Genomic DNA, 24,649 nt, shown 5'->3' with positions numbered 1-24,649 from the left:
CCTGTGCTGGGAGCTTGCTTCCTTGTCCAGTTATTTGGAAATACACTTCAAGTCACTGTGTCCCATTCATGCCCTACTGCGTTGTACAAATCAGTTAATTTTCCCGGCCCAGTTTTGTTTTGGTGATGTGATTGTATAAATGGGAATGCCCCTATTGGCAAATGTATCTGAGTGTTTAGTCCCTAATTAGTGGAACTGTTTTGGAAAGAATTGGGAGCAATAGCCTTGCTGAAGGAGGTGTGGTCTTGTTAAAGGAGAGGTGGCACTGTGGGTGTGCTCTGCAGTTTCTGAAGCCTATGACAAGCCCAGTCTCTCACCATCTGCCTCCAGCGCCATGCCTGCTTGCCTGTTACTGTGTTCCTTGTCATGATGGTTATTGCCTCATCTTCTGACACTGTAAATCAGACCCTATCAGATGCATTACTTTATATGTTGCCTTGGTCATGGCGTCTCTTCAAAGCAATTGGAAAGTTACTAGGGTAGGATTCCTTTACTTTCTTTGTTTTGCCTTTCTCACGCATCTTCCCCATTAGTTAATAACCACACCGTTCCACTCCATTTTTCCATGAGGTTAACTTTATCATTTTAACAAATGAATGAGACTACATGCTGCTTCTGTTTGTGTGTCTGTTTATTTCATTGTACATAATGATCTATACTACAGTCAATTCCATATAGTGAATGTTGTGAATAGTTATCCAATCACAAGGAGCCCATTTCGTAGGTACTGTGCTTGCAATGGAGTGTTTGAGATCATCCAAGGTTTGAAATTTACAAAAACACTGGCTAAGAAGCAAGTGAAAAGTGTAGCTTGTTCCTTGAAGTTATGTTATGATTCTTCACAATTCTCACAATATATGAATTAATAAAACATTTCTGAGTTACATGGTAAATTAATTATAGGTCAGGAATGGCACTTGGTACTGAGGATATATGAGCAAATCTCTCTACTCTGAGGCGGTATGAACATGTGTTCTAGGTGCAGCAGGAGCATTCAGAGCCAGGGCTAAAGACAAGACAAGTAGAGGGCGGAATGCAGGCACACCAAGTCAATGACCAATGGATGGAGAGGCAAAATGTGATAATTGTGATAAAAAGGACTGCAATTTTTTAGGATGGTGCTGGGCATATTAACAATTGGGAACCATCAAACTATCAAGCTACAGTATAAGCTGTCACTGATAGTTGCAAAACCATAGACTCGATCTTTATAATCTCCAATGCATCTCTTACAAATTCTCAGCTCCCATTTCAACTCTCCAAATGCAACTAAAACCCTCCTTTTTCTCATCTTCTGTCACCAATTTCAAACCATCAACACTTCTGCAACCACCCCAATTGCTTTCTTCTAATCATTTCTTCATTCAGTCTATACACAAAGCATTCTCGGGCACCGTCAGGTGATTTATTAAACTGCGAATTAGATCAAGTCACTTCCATCATTATCTAAACTAGTATGGCATTGTTCCATTGAAAATAGAAAGCTCTGACTGTGGCTGTAAAGTCTACACTGCATAGCTCTGACTACCCCTTACCAATTTTTCTTACTCATATACCAGACTTAGAATGTATTATTTTCTCAAATACATTCAAGTTTTTCATGTTCCCATAGCCTTCAAATATATTCTTCACTTAGTTTGAAATGGTTTTATGTTTTTTCTTAGTAATAATCTCATGAAACTCAGGTCTTTTACTCCACTGTGACACTTGTCACATTAAGCAGAAAATATTTTTTTGTATGGTTAGTTGTGTGCTCTCAACTGTCACTCCTCCTACAACGATTAAGGCAGGAATTTTTTTGTTGTTTTTAATTTTTAATTGTTTTTAATTCACCAGGAAAGAACTTGAACTTTTAAGACTGATTAGGAAAAATATTTTAGAAAAACTCTTTAATAGCCTATACTTTAGCTATATGTTTTCCATATTTTTACATTTAATTTACTTTTTAAATACAACATTATAAAAAAGTTGCCTCTATAAAGTAACAAACAGAAGAGCTTTACTGCACAAAAGCATTTAACAAAGCTGTATTTTAATCTGACAAATTTATAGGTAAAACAATTTCAGCTGCTAAGTAATGACAGCCTTGGTTAAACTATGTTTCATTTAATTAAAATTAATTATGCTAAGAAAGTATGTCCACAGTAAATAAATATGTCCTTCAAAAAATGTTTTAACAGTCCTGATGAGACCTGATAGGCTAGGGTCAGATGGAAGGGGAGGAGACTGGGGAAGGGGCATGGGAGGGGATGTGGGAGGGAGAGCAGGATTGGGGTGAAATGAAGGTGGGGCTACAGGTGGGATCCAAAGTGAATAAATTGTAATAAATAAAAATTATATTAAAACAAAAAAGAAATGTTTCATTTTTTTAAGAAATGTTTTAAAATAAATACCAATGACTTCAAGTCAGTCTAAACATTAAACATTTAAATCATCAGTAAATGACAAGGATTTTTAAAAGAGAGTATAAGTTCTAAGAGATAACAGGACCCAGCTCTTGTTTTACTAGTTTTTAAAGGCAGTGCTGCTGATTCAATGAGAGCCTACCAAGAAGTTTTTATAAATAAGTAATTGTGGGATTGATTCTCTAGAAACCTCAAAGGGCTTTATATCTAAGCATCAGCTACTGTTGAAATAATTACCGTCAGGTTTTTCAGCATGTACAAATATCATTCCATTTTTTTATAAAAATGAAAGGAATAGTTCATGAGTCGCATAATGGAGTATGTTGCCATCACCCAAGATGGCTGAATAGACTTTGGTCCAAGACACTGTGTGGACTAACATTCAGTAGGCAGCAGCTTTGTAACATCCAATCCAGAAGGCTAACTTGTCCACGTCATCAATCAACATGTCCTAATCTGTTCCAATACATTTAAAGTCTGTTGAAATAGTATAAGAAAGGATTGAGGGCTTCCGTTGTAGCTCAGTGGGAGAATGTTTGCCTAATGTAACCCAAAAGAATAGAAAGAATGAAAGATAAAAGAAAATGGAATGAGTGATTATGACAGATAATATTGATTCATAAATAAGATCTTATATAGAGTATCTGACTATCTGATTGTAGGACCATTCTCTGCATAATACAAGTCTATCTACTGAAATTTCAACTACAGTAAATTTTTGCAGTAAAATTTCAAGATTAAATAACTTTATATCTATGTACTTGAAAAGTGTTTCCAAGGGCAGGTGAGATGGTTCAGTGAGTAGAGGCCTGAGGCTATGAGCTCCCTACCCAGGACCTTCATGGCAGGAGAGACCCAGTCTATCAAGTGCTCATGGTAGCATGCACACAAAGTAAATAAAGAAAGAAATACAAAGAAGTATTCTATAATGAGAAAATATTATTTTTAATTAACAAAAAATTTAAAACAGAAAATTTTGTTTGGTTGGTTTTTTTACTTTAAGATTTTTTTTTTTAACTCATCTACTTTAACCTGTGATTGGGACTAAAGACAACCTGTAGCATGCCCTGAATCAAAGATATTTATAGAAGTTGTTGATATATGAAATGAAAACAACAGAGTTTTCCAAGTCAAGAAGTCCACTATATATTCAAGCCTATAACCTGTTGCTTATGAGTATTCATTAGGTACACCATGCATGACAATTGATACTAGTCAACGTGAAACACTTGGCAAACTCAGTCCTGTCCTTCTGAAATACCCATTAAAACTCCTATTCTGCTTGAGTTTATCATCACTCTCATCTGAGTCTCCACCTTTTACCTCACAGTGACTTAATAGCAGAAGACTCAAAAATGTGACAATGATATGTATGGTTTATTAAAAGCTGTCCAAGATCGAATGGAAGAATCCGAGGTTCTGTTTTGCTACATCTGCTGGGTAAACTGAAAAAATCTTCCTTCTTGGTTCTGCCCTGTCAATACACAAAAGCCTCTCAACGAAATGTTTATAAGTGGCTTCTTTTATAGCCCTGCATGCTGGCACATGCCTTTAATCCTAGCACTTGGGAAGTAGAGACAGATGGATCTCTGAGTTTGAAGCCAGCTTGGTCTACATAGTAAGTTCTAGGACAGTCAGAGCTACCGTGAGACCCTGTCTCAAAATAAATAAATAAAAATAAAAGGTTTTTTTTTTTTCTATTCTATCTCACCTGAACCATTTGAACTCCTAGGCGGAATATTTATTCCACCTTCTATGGAATATATTTTGTAAACATATTATTCTGTTAGCCAATATTTATGTCTATTTAACACATAAGGTTAACTTGCTTTGTCTTGCCTTCTCATTTTGTTTAAATAAAGAAAATTACAAATAAAGCTGCTAAAAACATGGTTGAGCAGATGTCCTTGTATACTTGAGGGTCTTTTGGATATATGCCTAGCAGTGGTATAGCTGGATCAGTTGAGGAATGGATACAGGAACTGTGGTACATCTACACAATGGAATATTACTCAGCAATATAAAACAAGGAAATCATGAAATTTGCAGGTAAATGGTGGAAACTGGAAAAGATCATCCTGAGTAAGGTATCCCAGAAGCAGAAAGACACACAGGGTATATACTCACTTATAAGTGGATACTAGGCATATAATATAGGATACACATACTAAAATTGGTACACCTAAGGAGGCTAATCAGGAAGGAGGACTCTGGCTAAGATGTTCAATCCCCATGCAAAAAGGCAAAGAGGATGGATGTCATAGAGATGGCCTGGAACCCCTGCACAGAGGTAGCCAATGGCAGTTCAGTATCCAGGTGGCCTCCATAGTAATGGGGACAGGGACTGTCTCCGACATGAAGTGATTGGCCTGCTCCTTGATCACCTCCCGCTGAGGAGGTAGCAGCCTTACCATGCCACAGAAGAAGACAATGCAGCCACTCCTGATAAGACCTCATAGACTAGGGTGAGAGGGAAAGGGAGGACTGGGGGAGGGACATGGGTGGGGAAGAGGGAAGGTGGGATTGGGAGGGGAGGAGCGAAGGAGGTACGGGGGGGGGATACAAAGCGAATAAATTGTAATTAATAAAAATAAAAATAATTAAAAAATAAAAGAAAAAGAAAAAATAAATAAAGAAAAATAGATACTTGTGATTCTAAATTACTTTGGAAAGTATTTTTTATTAATAATATTTTTTAAATCATAGTGTATTAAGAGAAATGGAAAACATTTCTTTGACATGAATTTTACCGCAGTCATGTTTTTAGAAATGCAGTTAAGAAAATGGAAAAAGACGATCATTGATTGGTTAATACAGTGATTATTTTCTGAGCAATAGAATACTCCTTGGTTTTGCTGCTAAGATCATGAGCAGATGTCTGCCTAGTCCATAGGGAATGTCTCTTCCTCTGGAGAAAACAGCTTAAATAGGAAACAAATAACCATATGCCGACTGCTCCCTGCTTCGCAGATGACATGGAGAGCCATGCCCTACAATGGGAGCCATGAAGGGCAAGGTTCAAATTAATTTTTCTTAAAAGTCAATGCAATTATCCAAGATCAAAGAACTTGTTAACTATAACTTGTATCAAAGAATTGTGCTATCAATTTGTATGAGGCACAAAATAAATGAGTATAGGAGAACAAGCCAATTAGCAGTTTTCTAACACATTTCTTAAACTCTACAATAGTATAATCCATCACAAACCAGAAAATATGGCCAGCAAGAAGACCATTTTAGACAACTAGTGTTGAAACTGACTGAGACACATAGGAATTTTCATAAATCATAAAAAATCCCTCCACATTTACTTCATCTGATTTAGATATGCCAGCCACATATTATTCCTGTTCTTCAAAAAATAATAATTGAAAGACAATTTAGGAAAATGTATCCAGTACTAAAGGTTATTTTCTTTTGCAAAGCCGACATTTCCAAACTTGACATAAGTACTAGAAATAAGCACTGCTAAGCAATTCTTGCTTCAATTTTCAGATTTTACAATTATATACAGTAAGAATTACAGCATCACAACTGAGGGCTTTTTTTTTTTTTTTTAGGAAAGGGATTGTAGTTTCTACTACAAAATAACTATAGGACTGCAACTCTCTCCTGCTCATCATTGTAATACAGATGATAACAAAACAAGACATTCCTAAAGATAACCAACCAATCCATGTAATTTTCTAGTTACATTATCTCAAACAAAAAATATCAATGTGCATGGGAGGCACATTTTTGGGAAGTTGGGATTAGGAGAGAACAAGGGAGGGGGCTACAGCTGAGATAAGAAATGAATAAACTGTAATTAATATTAAAAAATAAAAATTAATAATAATACAGTTAACTAAAAAATATCAATGTGCAACAAAAGAGAATATTACTATTTCTACATAGAAATAAAAATGCAAGGAGCATTCTTTTTTTATATGTTTAAGGGACTGACAAATATTAAGAACCAAGAACTCCAGTTGTTGTCACAGCTGTAAAACTTGGTTGAAACACAAGCAAAACACAGATAAAATGTTTTTAAAGGCATTACCAACAACGGCTCTGCGAGACCCACAATGCCTCAAGACACTTCTGTTAATGCTGTTACTGAGGCCCCAGCATCACTGTGAAATTAGATGCAATCTCTGGCTTCCTGTCTGAGCCTTGGGGAGTGTAAGAATAGTTCTTCTTTTACTCATAGCACCTAAACTAAGGAAACACGTAGAAAAACAAAGAGCAACAGAATACTCCAGAAAAAAATAAAAACCAAACTTTAGCAGTATTCCCAGGCTTATTTGTAACTAATATGACTGACACCTGTGCTCACTATCAATAGAGCTGATCAATTATGTACCACACAAAAAGGCTGATTTGGATTGTAGGGTATAAACATTCTGAAAATGGGGCAAGACCAATATTAGTTATCAAAAACAAATGAGTGAAATAATATGAATTAAATTGCTACATATTTGTGGGGTGCTAAAGAAGATTTTTACTAAATAAGGGTTTCTAAGTTTTCCAAACACACAAAAGCCTTTCTGAGGGCAGGATGGTGAAAGCAAACATACTTTCCAATAAATAAGTGTTTTTACATAATTAAACTAGTATGAAAACTACTTGACCTAAATGTTATTCAAACATTTTCAGTGTTTCAGAAAACTATTGTCTTTAATATCAAACTGCCATTAATACCATACTAAATTTAAGTATAAAGTGTTTATATATTTCTCTGCTTATAAATATAGGAAATATTCTAACTATTATCTTACATTTTAAAAATCTTTCTATTAGATTCAGTAAATTATATTATTCATTTTTTATTTTGAGCACAGTGATAAATACCACCAGAAAATTTGTGGATTAAGCCTAAGAGGCTCCAAATTAGGTTTTGATTTCCATGAACATACTTACTAAGACTTTCAATGTAATGGTATATCTACCTGAGATAGAAAACCTAACTGGAAACTAATAGTTTCTTTAAAATACATGAACAGAAGTTAACAACAACAACAACAACAAAAACCTGCCTAAAGGCCAATGCATGCAGCGTGTCCTGAGGATCAGGGGTGAAACTGGGGGTGTTTTGAAAAGGAAGCTCTAGAATGGGCAGGTTGATCTAATCAAGTCTCTGACATCCTCATAAATACTAAAGATGAGAAAAATGGAGCAGAGTAGGAATCAACATGACACAGTCGTTGCTCCTTCTGTTCCACACACTTCATTGCCTTTGGTTTTCCTTTGTTTGCTTTGGGGTGTTTCTTTTTTTATTTTTTGGTTCTTTGTTGTTGTTGCTGTTTTTAACACAATTAGGGAACAACCTACATCTTTTCTACCAGCTTTTCTGATCCCTTGAATTCATTTTTTAATTTTACCAACCTTAATATTACCTCAATAAGGAATAATTGTTCTATAACAAAAATATGATTAAAATTACAGAGTTGCAAGTGAGGATGACTCTCAAAACATGTTGATAAACAGGAAAACATTTACGTGTTTTTATTGTATTTCATTTAAAGTTGAGCTTGAAACATAATAGTAAAATCACTTTCCATTGTGATCATAGTTTCTATACCTCTTACAAATTTAGTTCTGAATCTTTCACTTTGAGTCAAGTCAATAAGAAAAGGACAGTTATGTTTACTGTGTATTAATTTAAATAAGAAACATAGATTCAGGATTCATGTAAACACTTTTACAGTGTAAAATGGGTACAGTGGCTTAGGCCTGTAACACCAGATTTGACGAGGTTGAGGCAGGAGACATGAAAGCTCAAGGCCGTTATGCAGCACACAGCAAAACCGTGTCTACAAGTAAAACAAATGACAAAAAAAAAAAAATCTTAATGTGAATGGATAGTTTTGACATAGTCTAAAGTGGTTATTTTATTTGATTTACTTACATTGTATATTTTCACTTAACACCAGACATCTTGGGCAGTCTGTCTCAATGGGAGTACCACACACCTTGGTGAGGGGGAGGGCAAACCATTTACTGTCTTTGGAGGTAATTCTGTTTGAACGTTATGATTAAATCTCTAAATTTAATAACTGCTTACGCATTTTTCTGTGTGTTCTAGCTCTAGTTAAATGGTAATGACTATGAAAAGTTATATAAATAAAAGAGGAACAAAATTCAGGTTAAAATATGGGTTTTTCTGGGACACCCTAAGCATATTAATAGATGCATAAGTAACCATATATATTTCAAGTGAACTTGTATGAATCTTACCTGTCTTTCGAATCCCTATGTATAAATTAGATTTATGATACACACAACAGGATTTTTCCAAGGCGGGGGGTGGGGAGGGACTTTTAACTACCTCCTGAATGCAGAAGAGAAGTAGGAGAAGTCAGATTCATCTCCAAATACGATGTGTATCTGTAGCGCAGACATAGCAGTTTAACCATTCAACAAATCCCTGTTGAGATCATTTCAAAAATGCAACACTGGATATACGTATAAGCAAGCAATAAATAAGCGGAGTATCAGGATTATACTGTTATAATCCTGTTTCTTCCCAAGCTCGGCTGCTGGCCCAACGTAGGAAGCATCTAAATACAGTTTCTTGGATGGCATATCTCTGGACAAATTCTTTTTTTTTTTCCTTTCTAAATAAACATTTTATGTATACAAGCTCTGTTTTCATGCACACCAGAAGAGGGAATCAGATTCCAGTACAGACGGTTATGAGCCACCATGTAACCGGTTGCTGGGAATTGAACTGAGGACCTCTGGAAGAGCAGCCGGTGCTCTTAACCGCTGAACCATTCTTACACATTCAACACAGCTACAATAAACAGTGGGAGGGAATAAGCCGCCACAGCGAAAACACTCAACAGAGAAACAGTTCTGAATCTCTGTGTAACGTGACTTAGGTTGGATCCCCAAACAGGATGAGACGTGAGGAAAGCTGACATGAGAGATTGTACTCATACAAAACTAGACTGTCCTCGTGCAAAGACTGATGCACACAGTTTCTTACGGCCACTGCCAAGTCACACGATCCCGTCATGCAATTTCCCCTGGAAAGCACAGCCCGTTTTACTTACTAGCTACCTCCAGCGATGCGTTGTGGCTCACAGCCTCTCCAAGGTAATTCCTTGCTACACAGATGTAGACCCCTTCGTCAGGCCTACTCTTCCGTCCATGTACTATACGTAAGAAAAATAAAGATCCACTTGGCAGCAACATTCGGTGCGAGCGAGGATCATCCTTGTCTGTCTCCACTCGCTCCCCACCCTTGTACCACTCGATAGTCGGTGTGGGGCGGCCTTCAGCTTTGCAGTTCAAAGTGGCAGGCTCCCCCTTGGAGACAATCAGGTCTGAAGGGTGTTCAACAATGCGAGGTGGGAAATCTTCCTGACGAAGACGGGAGCCTGCAGAAAAATTGAACAAATGTTTCATGTTTCACTTGAATACACTCAAAGGTCTTATTTCAGCAGCACAGGCTTTGATGTTACTTAAACATTGCCTTGAACGGGTATGTCCTTCCTTAAGCTTGGTTTTAAAATCTCTCAGGATCTGCCCTGACCACTGCTCACATCTCTGAATGCTTTTGACTCTGCCCTTAGAAAGCACTCTTGCTTAATTCCGCCTGTACGGATGTTGCATGCTGATCCTTGAGGAGCCCACCTCATTGTTCTTTTATACCTCAGAAGGCACTTGTGATGGCTCGTCTCAGTTGTCAACCTCACGCAATCGAGAATCACCCAAGTTGGGAGTCTCAAGGATGAAATAAGTGAAGGTTGGGTTGGCCCATGGGCAGCTCCATGGGGGGTTTGGTTACATTAACTGAGGTGGGAAGATCTACCCAGTTTTGGTGGCACCGGCTCCTACTCCTGAGGTTCTGGACAATATAAGAGCAGGACTTATTGCAACTTGATATGCCATGTTTGGTTGATATCCCTGGGAGGCCTGCCCTTTTCTGAAAGGAAATAGAAGAAGAGTGCATCTGAGGGTCAGGCTAGGTGGAGAGGGGTCAGTGCAAACTGCGGTCGGAAAGTAACATACGAGAGAATTTTTTCAAGAACAGGAAATGTGTGCTGAGTGCATGCATGCGTTAAGCCATGGCTTTCTGCTCTTGACTATGGATGTAATATGACTGCCTGCTACAAGTTCTTTCCATATTTTCTACTCTTCCTGGGCAACTCGAACCTGGAATTGTGAGGCAAATAAGCCCTTGCTCCCTAAAGCCACATTTGTCAGCATCACTTATCACATCAAACAAACAAGCAAACAAACAAACAAACCAAAACAAACAAAAAACCTCTAACCCTAAGCCTGCCTTTACAGAGGAATAACACCTTTGAATATTACTGGCTGTCATAGATACCCATAATCCCACTTTTTAAGGACCACTAGGTAGCTCTTTAATAAATGTATTCTACATATGAATGAATATTTCTTCCAAAATTAAAAAAAAACCTCTTTTTGAGGATTGTCGCTTTATTATTTTTAACTTTTCCTTTTTTTCAAAATTTAGTCATTATATCCCAACTGAAGCCCCTCCCTCAACTGCTTCCAGTCCCACCCTCCCTCCCTCTCTCTTCCACCCTCTCCCCTTCCCCTAGTCCACTGAGATGGGGAATTCTCCACAATTGCCATTGGCCTATAACTTATCAAGTCTCATCAGAACTGCCTGCATCCTCTTCCACCGTGGCCTACCAAGGCCACATCACCAAGGGCAAGTTTTGAGTTCATGACAGAGGCAGCCCCTGCTCCCCTTACTCAGAGATCCACATGGAGACTAAACTGCTAATCAGTTACATCTGATCAGGGTGTCTAGGTCCTCTCCATGCAAGGTTATTGGTTGGTGCATCAGTCTCCAGACACCCTATGCTCAGATTTTTTAGCTTTGTTGGTCTCCTTGTGGGGCTCCTGTCTCCTCCATGTCCTTCTATCCACCACCACTCCCTTTCTTCCATAAGACTCCCTGCTCCTGTCTCCTCCATGTCCTTCTATCCACCACCACTTGCTTTCTTCCATAAGACTCCCTGCACTCTGCCCAAAGTTTGCCTGTGAGTCTCAGCACCTGTTTCGATTCCCTGTTGGGTGGAGCCTTTTAGAGGACCACTATAATAGGCTCCCATCCTGTTTCCTCTCTTCCATTACATCTGGTGTCTATCCTGTTTGCCATTCTGAATGACATTTAAGCATCCTCCCTAGGGTCTTCCTTAGTGTTTAGCTCCTTTAGGTCTGTAGATTTTAGTATGGCTATCCTATGTTATACAGCTAATATCCACTGATAGAAATTAGACACCAACAAATCAAATAATCCAATTAACAAATGGGGTACAGAGCTAAACAGAGAATTATCAAAAGAGGAATAACAAATGACACAGAAATACTTTTAAAAAAATACTCAATGTCCTTAATCATCAGGGAAATGCAAATCAAAACAACTCTGAGATTCCACCTTATACCCATTAGAATAGCTAAGATAAAAAAATTCAAGTGACAACACATGCTGGAGAGGATGTGGAGAAAGGGGAACCCTCCTACATTGCTGGTGGAACTGCAGACTTGTACAATCACTTTATAAATCAGTCTGGCTCTTTCTCAAAAAATTGGGAATAGCACTACCTCAAAATCCAGCTATACGGCTCCTGGGCATATACCTAAAAGATACCCCACCATTCAACAAGAACATTTGCTCAACCATATCCGTAACAGTTTTATTTGTAATTGCCAGAACCTGGAAACAACCTAGATGTCCCTCAACTGAGGAATGGATGCAGAAATTGTGGCACATTTACACAGTGGAATACTACTCAGCTATTAAAAACAGGAAATCATGAAATTTGCATGCAAATGGATGGAACTAGAAAAGATCATCCTGAGTGAAACAACCCAGAAACAGAAAGACAAACATGGCATACACTCACTTATAAATTGATATTAGTAATCTTATTTTTTAACCAATATAGAATGCCAGATAGTGTTATGACTTTTCTAAAAGAATTAAGTGTGTGTTGTTTTAAGAGGTTTATTTTTACTTTATGTGTATATGAGTGTCTGCCTACATGTTTGTATGTGCCATGTATATGTCCATGACTGTGCTCACGGAGACCAGAAAAAGGTGTTAGATCCTGTGGAAAAACAGTTACAGATCGTTGTAAACGACCATGAGAGTGCCAAGAACCAAACCGAAGTCCTCTGCTAGAGCAGCAAATTCTTTTAACCACAGTACCATCTCTCCAGCTCCCAAAAGCATGTTTTTGCTATAAAAAGAACATTTTATATAGGCTTATATGTGTGTGTGTGTGTGTGTGTTTATATATATATATATATATATATATATATATATATATATATATATATATATGCTTATATATATACATATATGTTTCCAAGTGAAATTTTTTTTAAATGTGTGTTTAAATACTATCAAAGGAGAAGTGATATTTATGGGTGTGGGCTGTTCTACAGGCCTCAGAGATCAGTTTATCAAGGTAGCTCTTAAGTGTGTATGTCCTTTAAGTATATCTTATGTATGTAGTTTTTTTTTTATGCAGTACAATTAAGCCTCAAAACCAGGGATCATGTCTGTGGTTGTGTAACTGAGAATGTAGGCTCTGGTATTTGAACACTTGGTCCCCAGCTGGTGGAGCGGTCTGGAGAGGTTTCCATGGCATCACCTTGCTGGAGGGAATATGTCCTTGTGGGACAGGTTTTGAAATTATATACGTCAACCACTTTTAGTCTGCTGTCTCTACTTCATGCTTGCGGCTTTAAGATGTAATCTGTATGCTCCTGCTGTCACACATGCAACTTGCTACAGCTGCTGCATCTCCATCATGATAGACTGCTGTCCTTCTGGAACTGCAAGCCTATATAAACTCTTCCTTCTCTAAGTTATCCTGCTCACGGCGCTTTATCAAACATTAGAAAAGTAATTTAAAATCCCTCATGTTTTAAATATTCTCAACTGCTTTCTGCTGGCTATAGAGTAAATATATAAAATGTGTCAAACCTCCATCAATTCACCAACTCCCGCTTTCATTTAATGCAGCCCCAAGCCTGACTCTCCTGTAGTATGTGTACCTCAGTGAAAACTGCAAAGGAGAAATGTGTCCTCCTCAACATCTCCTCAATACGCCATGCCCATCTTTACACTACTGCCATCTGGATCCAACCACTATCCCTTCTGTCGAGGTTTAGGAAAGTGCCTTTAATGGTCCATTGAGATGTCCTCAGAAGGCTTTGAACTTATTTGCTCTCAAGTTCTTAACGAGACCCACAAGACTGACCTTTTCTTTCCCCAGCCCAGCTCTCCACACAGCCTGCTCACGCCTTCCTATGCCTTCTGTTAGCTCCACAGCCATACTGTGTTTCCTTCTTCCCTGGCAAACGCCTGCCACAGATACGGAGCTCCAAGTAAACTACACTCTCCTCAAAGCCCAGACTTCTTTCAAGCATCTATTCTCCTTAACTCCCACTCTCTGCGCCCTGCAAATTAAGTTCGTTGTATAAACCTTAACATAATTATACAGACAACCTTACTAAGAGTTATTGGAGTTATCACTGAATTTTATTTATGTAATACTTCCAACACTTTTCTATTCCCCACAAGTATGCGAGATCTGTGGGCTTCCTTTTCCTCGCAGTTGTCTGCTGATGTTGGCAAAGTATTGAACATACTACAATGTTCCATAAACATCAGTAGAAACACTGAGAAAGTACATAAATGGCTACAAGGAAAGACCTAACTGGGAAGAGGCAGCTGAAGGAATAACAGAGTCTAGATCTGGGTAGAGGTACGTATGTCTGTATCCAACACTTGGGAGGTGGAGACAGAGGAATGGGAAGTTCAAGGTCATCCTTGACTACATTGTTAGTTTGAGGCTCAACTGGACTACAGTGAGCCATGTTTCAAAACAAGCAAGCAAGCAAACAAGCAAAAACATGCTGGAACCAAATAGGAAACGTATAAGACTTTCCCTTTTAAAATACCCACTGAGAAAGGTATTCAGCCACAATAGTCCCTACATGGTATATATAGCTCATTCACCTCTGTGTCTTATTTGTTTTCTTAGGGGAATGACTATGAAAGGGAACTCTAACAATCTCAGTGACTGAGAGTTTCATAACTTGAGAAGATGGCGCTGCCTACAGTGAAAGCATGAAGATCTAAGCCTGGATGCATAGCACAGAGGTAAAAGGCAGGCATGAGGTGACAGATTCAGGATGGGGTACAGGATAATGTCAGATAAAGGAGGGGAAGACCTCATTGGCCAGCCAATCTACCCCAAAATGCTAAGCTCTACATTAAGTTAAAGACACTGTATCAAAATATAAAATGGAAGAGTGATATGGGAAATCACCCAACATCAGCTTCTGGTCTTCCCAGATGCAGGCATGGGAACTCCCATTTGCATATACACAGAGGTGTGATGAGGTAGATAGAGACAGAGACAGAGAATGATGGGAAGAGAAGAGCTTCACAATCAGAGCTACAGAGAAATAGCTTAGAACCTGGAACACCGTGTGCTATAAATTGTTTAAATGATGGCAGACTTGAAGCAGGGGGAGGGGGGCAGCTGGGGGGGAGGGGAAATAAGCCAGCAAGATGGAAGAAAATTTAGAAACTCTTTTGTTTGTACAATGGCTATATTAAAGAATATGAAATACAGGTTGGCTTTCGGGTTACTCATAATTATCAGTGCTATGAAACCTCAATGTATCATTAGCCTGTAGGATGACTGTAATTATGAAAGACAGATACTGATGACAATCAACTAATGAGGTGATGCACATTTAAGTTTTAAATTACGAAAGTCCATCTGAGATAGGAAATAAGGTTATAATTGCTGCTATGAGAACATAAAGGAAGGACACTGAAGACAACCCCCACCGTTTAGAGAGGGGTCTGGAGCCTCACAGCACTTGAGAAGACAGAGTCCCTAAGAATGAGTCACATAAAAAAGAAAGGCAAGGAATTCACCCAAGGCACAGCCACTAGACTACACAGCACACTTAAAGGGATCTGCTGGTAGGTTAGCTTATAGTGTGCACTGTCAGAAATTGAGAAGCATAAACCTGAAAAACAAAATGAAAGAAATGATGAAAAGTGAAAAAAAAAGAAGAAGAGAAAAGCGAGATGATAAAATAGGCTTTGACCATCAAGTGTTTTGCAGGTTTGCTGAGGTGTGTGACTGTGTGTGACTGTGTGTGACTGTGAGTGTTTTCACACTTGGAGATCAGAAGTAAATACTGGGTGTCCTATTCTATTGCATATTATTTCCTAAGATCAGGTCTCTCACTGAACCCGCAGTTCATTGATTGGCTACATTGGCCTCTCCAGGGATCACTCTGTCTCTACCCCCACAGCAATGTGTGTGTGTGTATATATATATATATATATATATACATATATATATATATATATATATATATATATATGCTTCTGCACCAGGCTTTTTATGTCTGTACTGAGCATTAAAATTCAGCTCTTCATTTTCCCCCTGGAAACTCTATCCACTGAGCCATCTTCTCAGTTAGAAAACCATTAAAAAAATGTTTAAAGTTAGGGCTATTATTTGGTCTTAAAGAACCTACTCTTGATATAATAAAGTCAACATAAGCAGACTAAGTTACGGTTGTATCTTCAAATTACGACTCTCTGAACATGTACTTAGACAATGACAGAAAGAACAACAAAGAAACACAGGAGCTAATAAGTTAAGCAATCAGCAGAGCCTCCTCGCTGGCAATGTGGAGGATGGTGAAAAGAATGTTCATGATGGAGGAGAGACAGGGAGATGCCAAACCCACTGTGTCAGTGGCGGCTCAAGTATAGTTTCAGTGAACATGCAGATAAAAGACTTTTTGACAGGAAGAAAGGGTTGAGTACACTTCTAGAAAACACAGAGAGAAATGATGAGTTGACAGCTCTGTCTCCAAATGTGACCTAAGAAACAAAATCTCAGCTAGAGCCATTAACTGGAAAAGAGCTGGGGCAAAAATCCTGGGAAAGAATAAAACTGTCTGGGGGGAAGGTGTAGAGGAAGTCACGGCCAATTGCAGAACCTGGAGACTGCCCAGGCTCCAGCACAGTGCACTGTTGCTGAGGAAAGTCTCCATCTGAACTTCAGTTCCCCAGAGCTGGACCACAGCCAGCAGGACGTTGGGGAATAGAGAACTCAGACCCAAGTTTTCACCACCATGTTTGTACAGCAGCCTTCAGTAAAAGCCTCAGCAATAAAAATGCTTTCTATATTATTAATGACTAATTTTTTTAATTCTCTACGGAATACACTTTCCCCACATTGTTAATAACATTTCTCATATTAAAGGGGGAAAAAAGCTGAGGTTCTCAGAGTCTAGTCTTACTAATGTACGTTTGGATCTGCCAGAAAATGCATGTACTGTGCACTGTTTCCCAAGCTTACTTTTCTTTTAAACATGGGGTTGGTTCTACTGAGTTTTATTTCTGATGAATATATTTGAATATAAAAATTTACACAATAAAGTATATAGTTATCTGAAGACAATAAAAAAGGTCATCAGAAAAGCAGACCTTCAACTGAAAGAGAACCAAAGACTTAGGAAATCAAAACAAAAACATGAGAGTGTTTTAATTCTTTATAATGTATGAGTTCAGATCGTCAGGAGTAAATCAAGCCGGGCAAAGAAGTGTACAACTGTAATGTAATTAGTGTAGTGTTCCCTCAGCAAGATGAAAGTGAGGAGACAGGGGCCTTTCCCGTAAGCTGATTGGTATGCAGAGATGCACAACTCAGAGAAGAAGGAAGGAGATGCGGTCTCATGGTGAGTGGCAAGGACCAACACCGAGTGTGTCCTTTGACCTCTGCACATGTGTCATGGCATGGTCCTCTCCTTCAGCACGTGTGTCATGGCACACTGTAGAACTGTCCTCCAATCATAAGTGCTCTCAAGTCACCTGCCAATCGTCCTTGCAGTGATGCTAACTTGTGTGTGTTTTATATAAAAGCATAGAAGGTTTATTATAGAATAGTGGGAAAGTCCACGCCCTGTAGAGTAACTCAGTAGTTACAAAGAAGAGAAAGTAAAAGAGAAAAGAACCGAAGGGATGACACCTTAACAAGAACTTGAAACAATACTGTTATTCCTTAATAAGTACCAGGACGACACTGTCCTTTAAGAAGAATTTAGGATGTTACTGTCCACTGCTCTCAGGAAGAACATTGGTGGCTCCCTGGGGATGCAGCACCACAGAAAAGGGCTGGGCAGAATTCCTTCAACAATGGCCCAGTTGGAAGATATAATATAAACAAAGAGTGACTGAAGTATCTAAATATTTACACGACCACAGCTGGAAAGAGACATGCACGTAAGTGCTAAGTATTTCAGGGAAATTCATCAAAGTCACATGAGATTTACGATGAAGAACCCAAACTCCTAGCGGGAAGTAAACTCTCCCCCACCTACTGAGACATTACTTACAGAAACACAAACGAGCAACCATTCCAGAGACACTGGTCCTACTAACATTCTATTCAGGCTCGTATAGAATGTTGTTACTTCTCTTCTTTCCCTAGCACAGAAGCAGTCTTTTTTCACAAGCCTTTATTTATATTCTCAAGGCCATTTCTTGGTACATTGAAAGAACCCCCGGGATGTTATAAAGAAGTTCTTACTTGTATCCAAATTATTCTTTAATATTTTTTTGATGGGTTAATTCAGGAAGTTTGCAGTGATTAAATTCTCCTGATGAAGCATATCAAAGAACAAAAATGCTTACAAAGCTGCTAATATCTCAACAAATGCATTAAGTAATTGAGAGGCCAGCAATGAATATTAATAGAAAAGTTGATGACATCTGCCCAAAGCAGGGTTGGGAATGTATATAATTGCCATGACAACATGCCTATATTTGTAAAAATATTTATATTTTTGGAGAAAGCTCACCACTTAACTTTTTTCCCCTAAGCTTTGCCTACATTTTAAGGAAAATTATGTCTAATTACAAGTACACACCCCATCATCACAAATCCAATAATTTTCCTGTCAGAGGTTCTTCCCACCAGGAGATGTTTGCTAAAAACAAGAAAGCACCACTTACTGCTTACTAAATACAGGACACAGAAGAAAAGGCATGCAGAGTTTGAAACTAGACTTGACCAGGTAGTAAGATCTGGTCTCATAAAACACCCAAATAAGTAAACCAATTAACTGAAGACTATCCTCTAAGGAGTCTTATACATTTCCAAAGTCCTCTCAGTGTTGTGGAAATACACACGAAAATAAATCCTGTGTTATGAAGAATAAGCACCCTCAGCTGAAATTATGCACAGTGAAAGAATATAAGGGAAGCAATGTATTAGAGGAACTACAAAAGGTCACAAAGAAAGATAGAAAGAAAGAAAGAAAAAAGGAAAGAAAAAGAAAGCTCTTGTAACCAAAGCTTATAATAATTCCAAGAATTATCTGTGTGCGCTGGCAGAACTATTGTTAAAAATGATCATCAAAGCAAAGCCAAAATGAAATTCCAGGACAGAATGTCTACTGTTTGGGTAATATCCTTTATCATCAAAACCGAATGTTTATTTCCCTAGAGATGGGAAAAAAGATTGACAGTATCATAAGTTAAATGTTAGAAATAATTTTTAGCCCTCCCCCTAACTCCTCACCACTTTTAATAACACAGACACTGAAGAGATGCCAGGGGTTTACCCACTGCAGGAACAGCCTCAGCTGAGGCTTCACCCTGTGCTGGGTGCACAGACTGAAGGGTGGAAGTTTGTTCAGAATTCATTCTTTTTCATTTTCCCTTTTGCAAAATGTTAAACAGCATTGTGTGCATATCTTCAAGGCCCAAATTTTTCTTGTTGTCTCATCCATCAATCTGTCCATCCAGCATTTGCTTACATAAGAACTGTGAAATAAAATCACTATTCTCAGTTTGGAGTGTATGAAATGAGACAGAAAATATCTGCAAGGATGACATTAAAGCCGGAGGCAGTGGTCATAGTCTCAGTGACAAGGCGGTAAAGAAAAAGGCCTTTTGAATTTGAGGCTAGACTTGACCACATGGTGGGATTGATTCTCATAAAACACCAAGATAAACTGATTAAAGAAAATGAGCCACTTATTTAAGAACAGCAATAGCAGAAGATATTAGAATTGGAAGACATGGCTTAAAGTCAAAATTGTGAACTATTATATGTGTACAGAAAGTAACTCAACTAGAGACTGGGTTCAACCACTGGGGTTTAAATCTTGTACCAGCTCACTACTTAGACCTGGAAAATTTGCTTAGCTGCTATTTGCATTGATAGAAAGAAGACAAAATAATATCTGTATGTTATTCATAATGCCAGATGCAAAAAAAGAACCTATGACATAAAAACGAGGGCTTGAAATTCCGGAAACTGCCTGAGTACCACAGTTTGATTTCACGATCTTCCTTCCCCCATCTTTGAGTTACACCAGCTTCCTCACTAATTCCAGGAGAATTTTTCCTCCAGATCTAGAAGAAATATTGTAAAAGCAACTTAGCCCCCAACTTCAGTTTATTTTTTAACTACAAATAAATTTTAATTTACACAGGTCTTGGAAGAAACCGGTACAGTTTCTATGAAACATTTCTGAAAACAAGAGAAGACAAACAAAATAGAGATGACTAGGAAAATAGTCAGTAAAACACATACTGTGTAGGCATGAGCATCTCTGCTCAAATCACCACATTGCATGAGCAAGCCCCTGTAATCCCAGCAGCAGGATAAGATGCAGCAGACACAAGACGAACTCTATCCCTCCATGACCAGACAGTGAATTTAGGATGACATCTGACAGCAAACTCTCATCTCCAAATGCACAAGCATGATTCAGCAACATGCCCACCTACATGTGTGCAAACAAACATGCGTGCACATCATACACACAAAATTGATAATTCACAAAAGCATTTAGCACAGCCAACTCAGTTTTGCTGAGTAGCTAGCCATTCAAGGTTACATGGAATAAAGCACCTCTGTTCCTTGGAGGAAATAACCCAAATGGGCACACTGAGTACTGAAATGCATTACTTCTGGATAGAGATGGTAGGGCTTTTAAAATACTACCGGATTGATCACAGTCTTTCATTTTCTTTTCATAACATACACACAAAAAAATTTGGAACACCAGAATAGAGATTAAGTCTGTAAGCTACAGTGAATACTAATATTCAAGACATCTAGACTTGAAGGTATAAAGTATACCCTAAAATATTCTGGCCTATTTCAGTTTTTTTAAGATGAACTCAAACTTTGTAATTTTTCTGAGCATAGATGCTAAAAATATTTCACATCATAAAAAATAGTATATGGCAAGTCCATTGATTTTCTTTCCTTTATGGCAAAGAAAATACAGTTAGTAATCATCTTGGATTGTCTCCATGCTAGGCAAATAACATGGTACTGCAATCAAAGTAAAATTTTCAGCTCATTTATTTACATTTAGTATGGAAATAGCAGACATTGACATATTATCAAAATTCGCTATCAAAGTGGCCAATCAGAAACACTTAACAACTGTATAAATAAACCTTGCCTAACAAACTGCCTCTGTCTTTTTGTTAAAACTTATGAAAAAGATAGTCTGAGAAAAATCTTACTCATACGTACAAAACATGCTTTCAAGTCACAAATTAAAATATATATATATATGTATGTATATATATTTGAATATACATACAATAATTTAACCACCATAAAGGTAAGTAGTATGTAGGGTCAAACTAGTCAATCCTTTATAAACAGTTACATTACATTGTCATAGAAATATTTCATATAGAAATAATTTACTAACAGTCCAAAATCTAAAATCAATTAAAGCAGTAAAAAGGAAGGTTTTACCTATACTTTTTTGGAGCGCTCATGCTTGTCATATGTAAAGATCCCTTGATTTTAGGTGACGGGATAACGTCTTCAAAATAAGAATATAAAATTTGTTTTAAGGATAATTGTCTAAGGACAATTAGACTTCTAAAAAACAACATTCTCTAAATACTCTTTTAAAGGCTTACTGAGAAATTCCTATAGGAACATAGTCAACTCCACTCTGTAAAAACTCTGTAATTTTGACATGAACAAGTATTTCTAAAGAAAATCTTTTTGCCACATTAGTAAACCCTTCTAAATTTTTCTTTTACACCTCTTCTAAATGTTTCTTTTATTGTGTGTTGGTTTCCATTTTTGTAGTTCCTAAGCAATGTGTGAAGAAAGGGTGATGAGAGGTGGAACCTATCAGTCAGCATGGAGGAATTTATCTAATTTTCCAACATTAACAAAAAAAAAATCAAAAACTTAAATAATAACAAATATTTATATAGTTTTAATCTCTATTTTATAAAGGGCAAATAAAACTATCTATAGTTTACCTAATACAAAAAAAAAACCTATGATGAATAAATTATATGCTTATCTTTTAATTTAAAATATAAACTCCCCCAAATTCTTCTACTTATAAAAACAGCTCTATAGAAAATAATGATATCTATATGAATTCTTCATGCTGTACTATAATAAAATTTTTGATAGGCAATATAATGCTTACATAAGGAAGGGAAAAGATTGCTATATTACTGTGAGATTTAAAGAACGTAGCAACCCCCAGGCTCTAAAATAAAGTGTCAATAGGACCTGTGTCTTTTTAGATTATGTGCAATCCAGAGTTAATATTACTCTTACACGAGCTACACCATAGTTACTGAAACCATGGACACGTACTCATATTAACCAGCAATAAAAACTTTTTGCTGTGCACACTTAAATGAGCACTAAACAAAGGAGTTTCTTACATGAAACATTAAGCAACATAGTTAGATTGAAGGAAAGAAAAGACCCCACAAAAGCAGGCCATTCTAGCTAGGTGGAAGACCCCTGTGAGAGTAATTGAATGGGGACTACAGACCCTGAGGCACATAGTTGCTGGGTCATGCCTTTGTGATCACTGGGAATTGAAAGACTGGATATGGATTTAAACCAATTAACAGCTATCAATTGCCTCTTCTCTTTAGGCATCAAATAGACCTAATCATTTCACTTATCTTCCATGACACTGCAAGCTAATTCCTAGTCTCTGCCACTCAGGGAAAATTGGTTATTTGAACCTTAAATTACTCTCCCTTCAGACTCAACTTAGAAAATAAATTAAAACCTAGAATGCCTAGTCTCTCTGCCTCGTAAGTCAGATGGAATAACAGATGGAAAGGACAGTATTACAGCTCCAAAGAAGGATCAACGAGCCATGGTCAGTAGGACAAAACTATTATTATATACAATACATTGAAATTGTGTTCAGATGTATGTTTGAAGAAAATGAATGAATTACACATCACACCACAATGACTAAACATGGCAAGGCAAGAAAAATAATCTTAGGTTTCTTTCCTTTGCCATCTTGTTCGCTTTTTCGATTTCTCCCAGTGCCAGCCCTGTCTGATCTAGATCCCATTATTTAGTTCAGAATGGCCTTAGACTTGTACTGATCCTCCCACCTCTGCCTACTGTGCCCAACTCAAAAACCATAAATTCCTGGTTGCCTTATTGACCAAATAAGGACATTTTTCACTGAAAGACAATATATTGTTGGAGAATAGTTATATTGCTGTGAAATGTAAAGAATAAAATAGCCTACCCACTGTGAAAGTGCAGACAGAAATTTGATGCAAAGATGAAAACAATGCTAAACTTTTTACTTGTTTGTTTTCTTTATATGGCTTAATCATAAACCACAAGAATAATGACTATTACATGGCAGAAGTCCAAAAAGAAAATAATAAAAAACAATATAGGGAAGTAAAATTATTTCAACTCAACAAGTACTTCTGTGGTTGGCTTTACAGAGTACAGAGTAAACCTAAAACTTTACAGCACCACAGGGGCTTGTAATTAGAACTATAGAATAAAGATTAAAAAACAAAACCTCAGGGCTTCCATCTAGAGTTGTGATCAAGCATGTACGAAACTCCACAAGGATATAATAAACCCCATAAGATCTATGTTGATATGTGTTAAGGGCGTGGAAAGTACAGCATCTCAGTCTGAGCACATTCATGGAGAGTCTTGTTTACTTAATTATTTTCATCTGACTTTGATTCTCAACTGGAGGCAGTTCAGAAATTAAATGGTATAGCCCAGGATTATCAGAAATATATTCAAGTGGTAAGGCATGGGCAGAAAGGAAGCAAACAGATGTGAAGATTCAAAATATAGCCAGACATGTGTCCAGGGATGTGGGGGGATCAAAGCTAATTACGGCTCAGAGGTAGAGCAATGCTTAGCTTAAGCAAGGCTTTTCTTCAATTGTTACCATTTTATAAAAATGATAAACACACACAGTAAGGTGGTGGGGGGGGGGGAGGCATACTAGCCAAAACTGCAGTGCTGTTATAAAGGAATACTTGGAATTACCTTCTAATTCAAGCACATATTTATAATAAATTCTAATATATTTCAATATTCATTAAACAAGTATTTTAGATTTACATAACTAACAGGCCTCAGTCCTATGCAAAACCAAAGGAAAATGTATACCAATTTCAGGAATTCTTAGTCATTTTACTTTAGAACACACAAAATTCTATTTTAACAGCAGTCATCAGCAATCTGCCCTCCATTCTCATCACCATATTTATAAAACCAACATTTCATTCTCCTTCATCTCCAATGGACATAACCATCTTGGTAAGTCTGACAAAAGCAAAATACAAGACGAGCCTCTAGAACCTCAAGGTTTTTGCTGATGGTAAATAAAAAAAAAAATGGAAAAGACAGAGAGAAATGAATGGAAACTCTCACCACAGAACGTACAATACTCAAGAAATGATCCAGAAGACACTGTCAGTCTATGTGATCTAGAACTGTTACAAAGCTTGGCTTCACTGGCCACCACGGCACTGACATGTTTAAAATGAAGAGTACTTCAAACGAAGAAGGGATGCTGTGAACATGAGAAATAGTGTTCCCCCGGGAAGAGTACATCAACGGGTCATCTAATAACAAATGGTCGGCCCTGAAAATGTACACACACATAACATTATATGGGCTGAGCATGTATCTATCTATCTGAACAGGTCGTATTTAGATATATATATATATATTTGTGTGTGCAGATATATATGTATATGAATATGTTTGTGTATGTATATGCACACTTACACACATGCACCAACACACACATGTACATACACACATATACATATACATATACATATACATATACATATACATATACATATACATATACATATACATATACATATACATATACATATACATATACAT

General features: G+C 37.5%; 1 protein-coding gene across 1 annotated transcript in view; it reads right to left on the bottom strand.

The window, feature by feature from the left end:
• Robo1 (roundabout guidance receptor 1) overlaps positions 1-24,649 on the bottom strand; it is a 740,394-nt gene that overhangs the window by 303,703 nt on the left and 412,042 nt on the right. The window contains exon 2 of the mRNA XM_055617842.1: positions 9,446-9,772. Coding sequence (XP_055473817.1) covers positions 9,446-9,772 — 327 coding nt within the window. The remainder of the gene's footprint in view (positions 1-9,445; positions 9,773-24,649) is intronic.

Source organism: Psammomys obesus, unplaced genomic scaffold, assembly GCF_907164565.1.
Source record: "Psammomys obesus unplaced genomic scaffold, mPsaObe1.curated_primary_1811, whole genome shotgun sequence".
NCBI lineage: Eukaryota > Metazoa > Chordata > Mammalia > Rodentia > Muridae > Psammomys > Psammomys obesus.
This window is presented reverse-complemented; position numbering and strand designations above follow the sequence as displayed.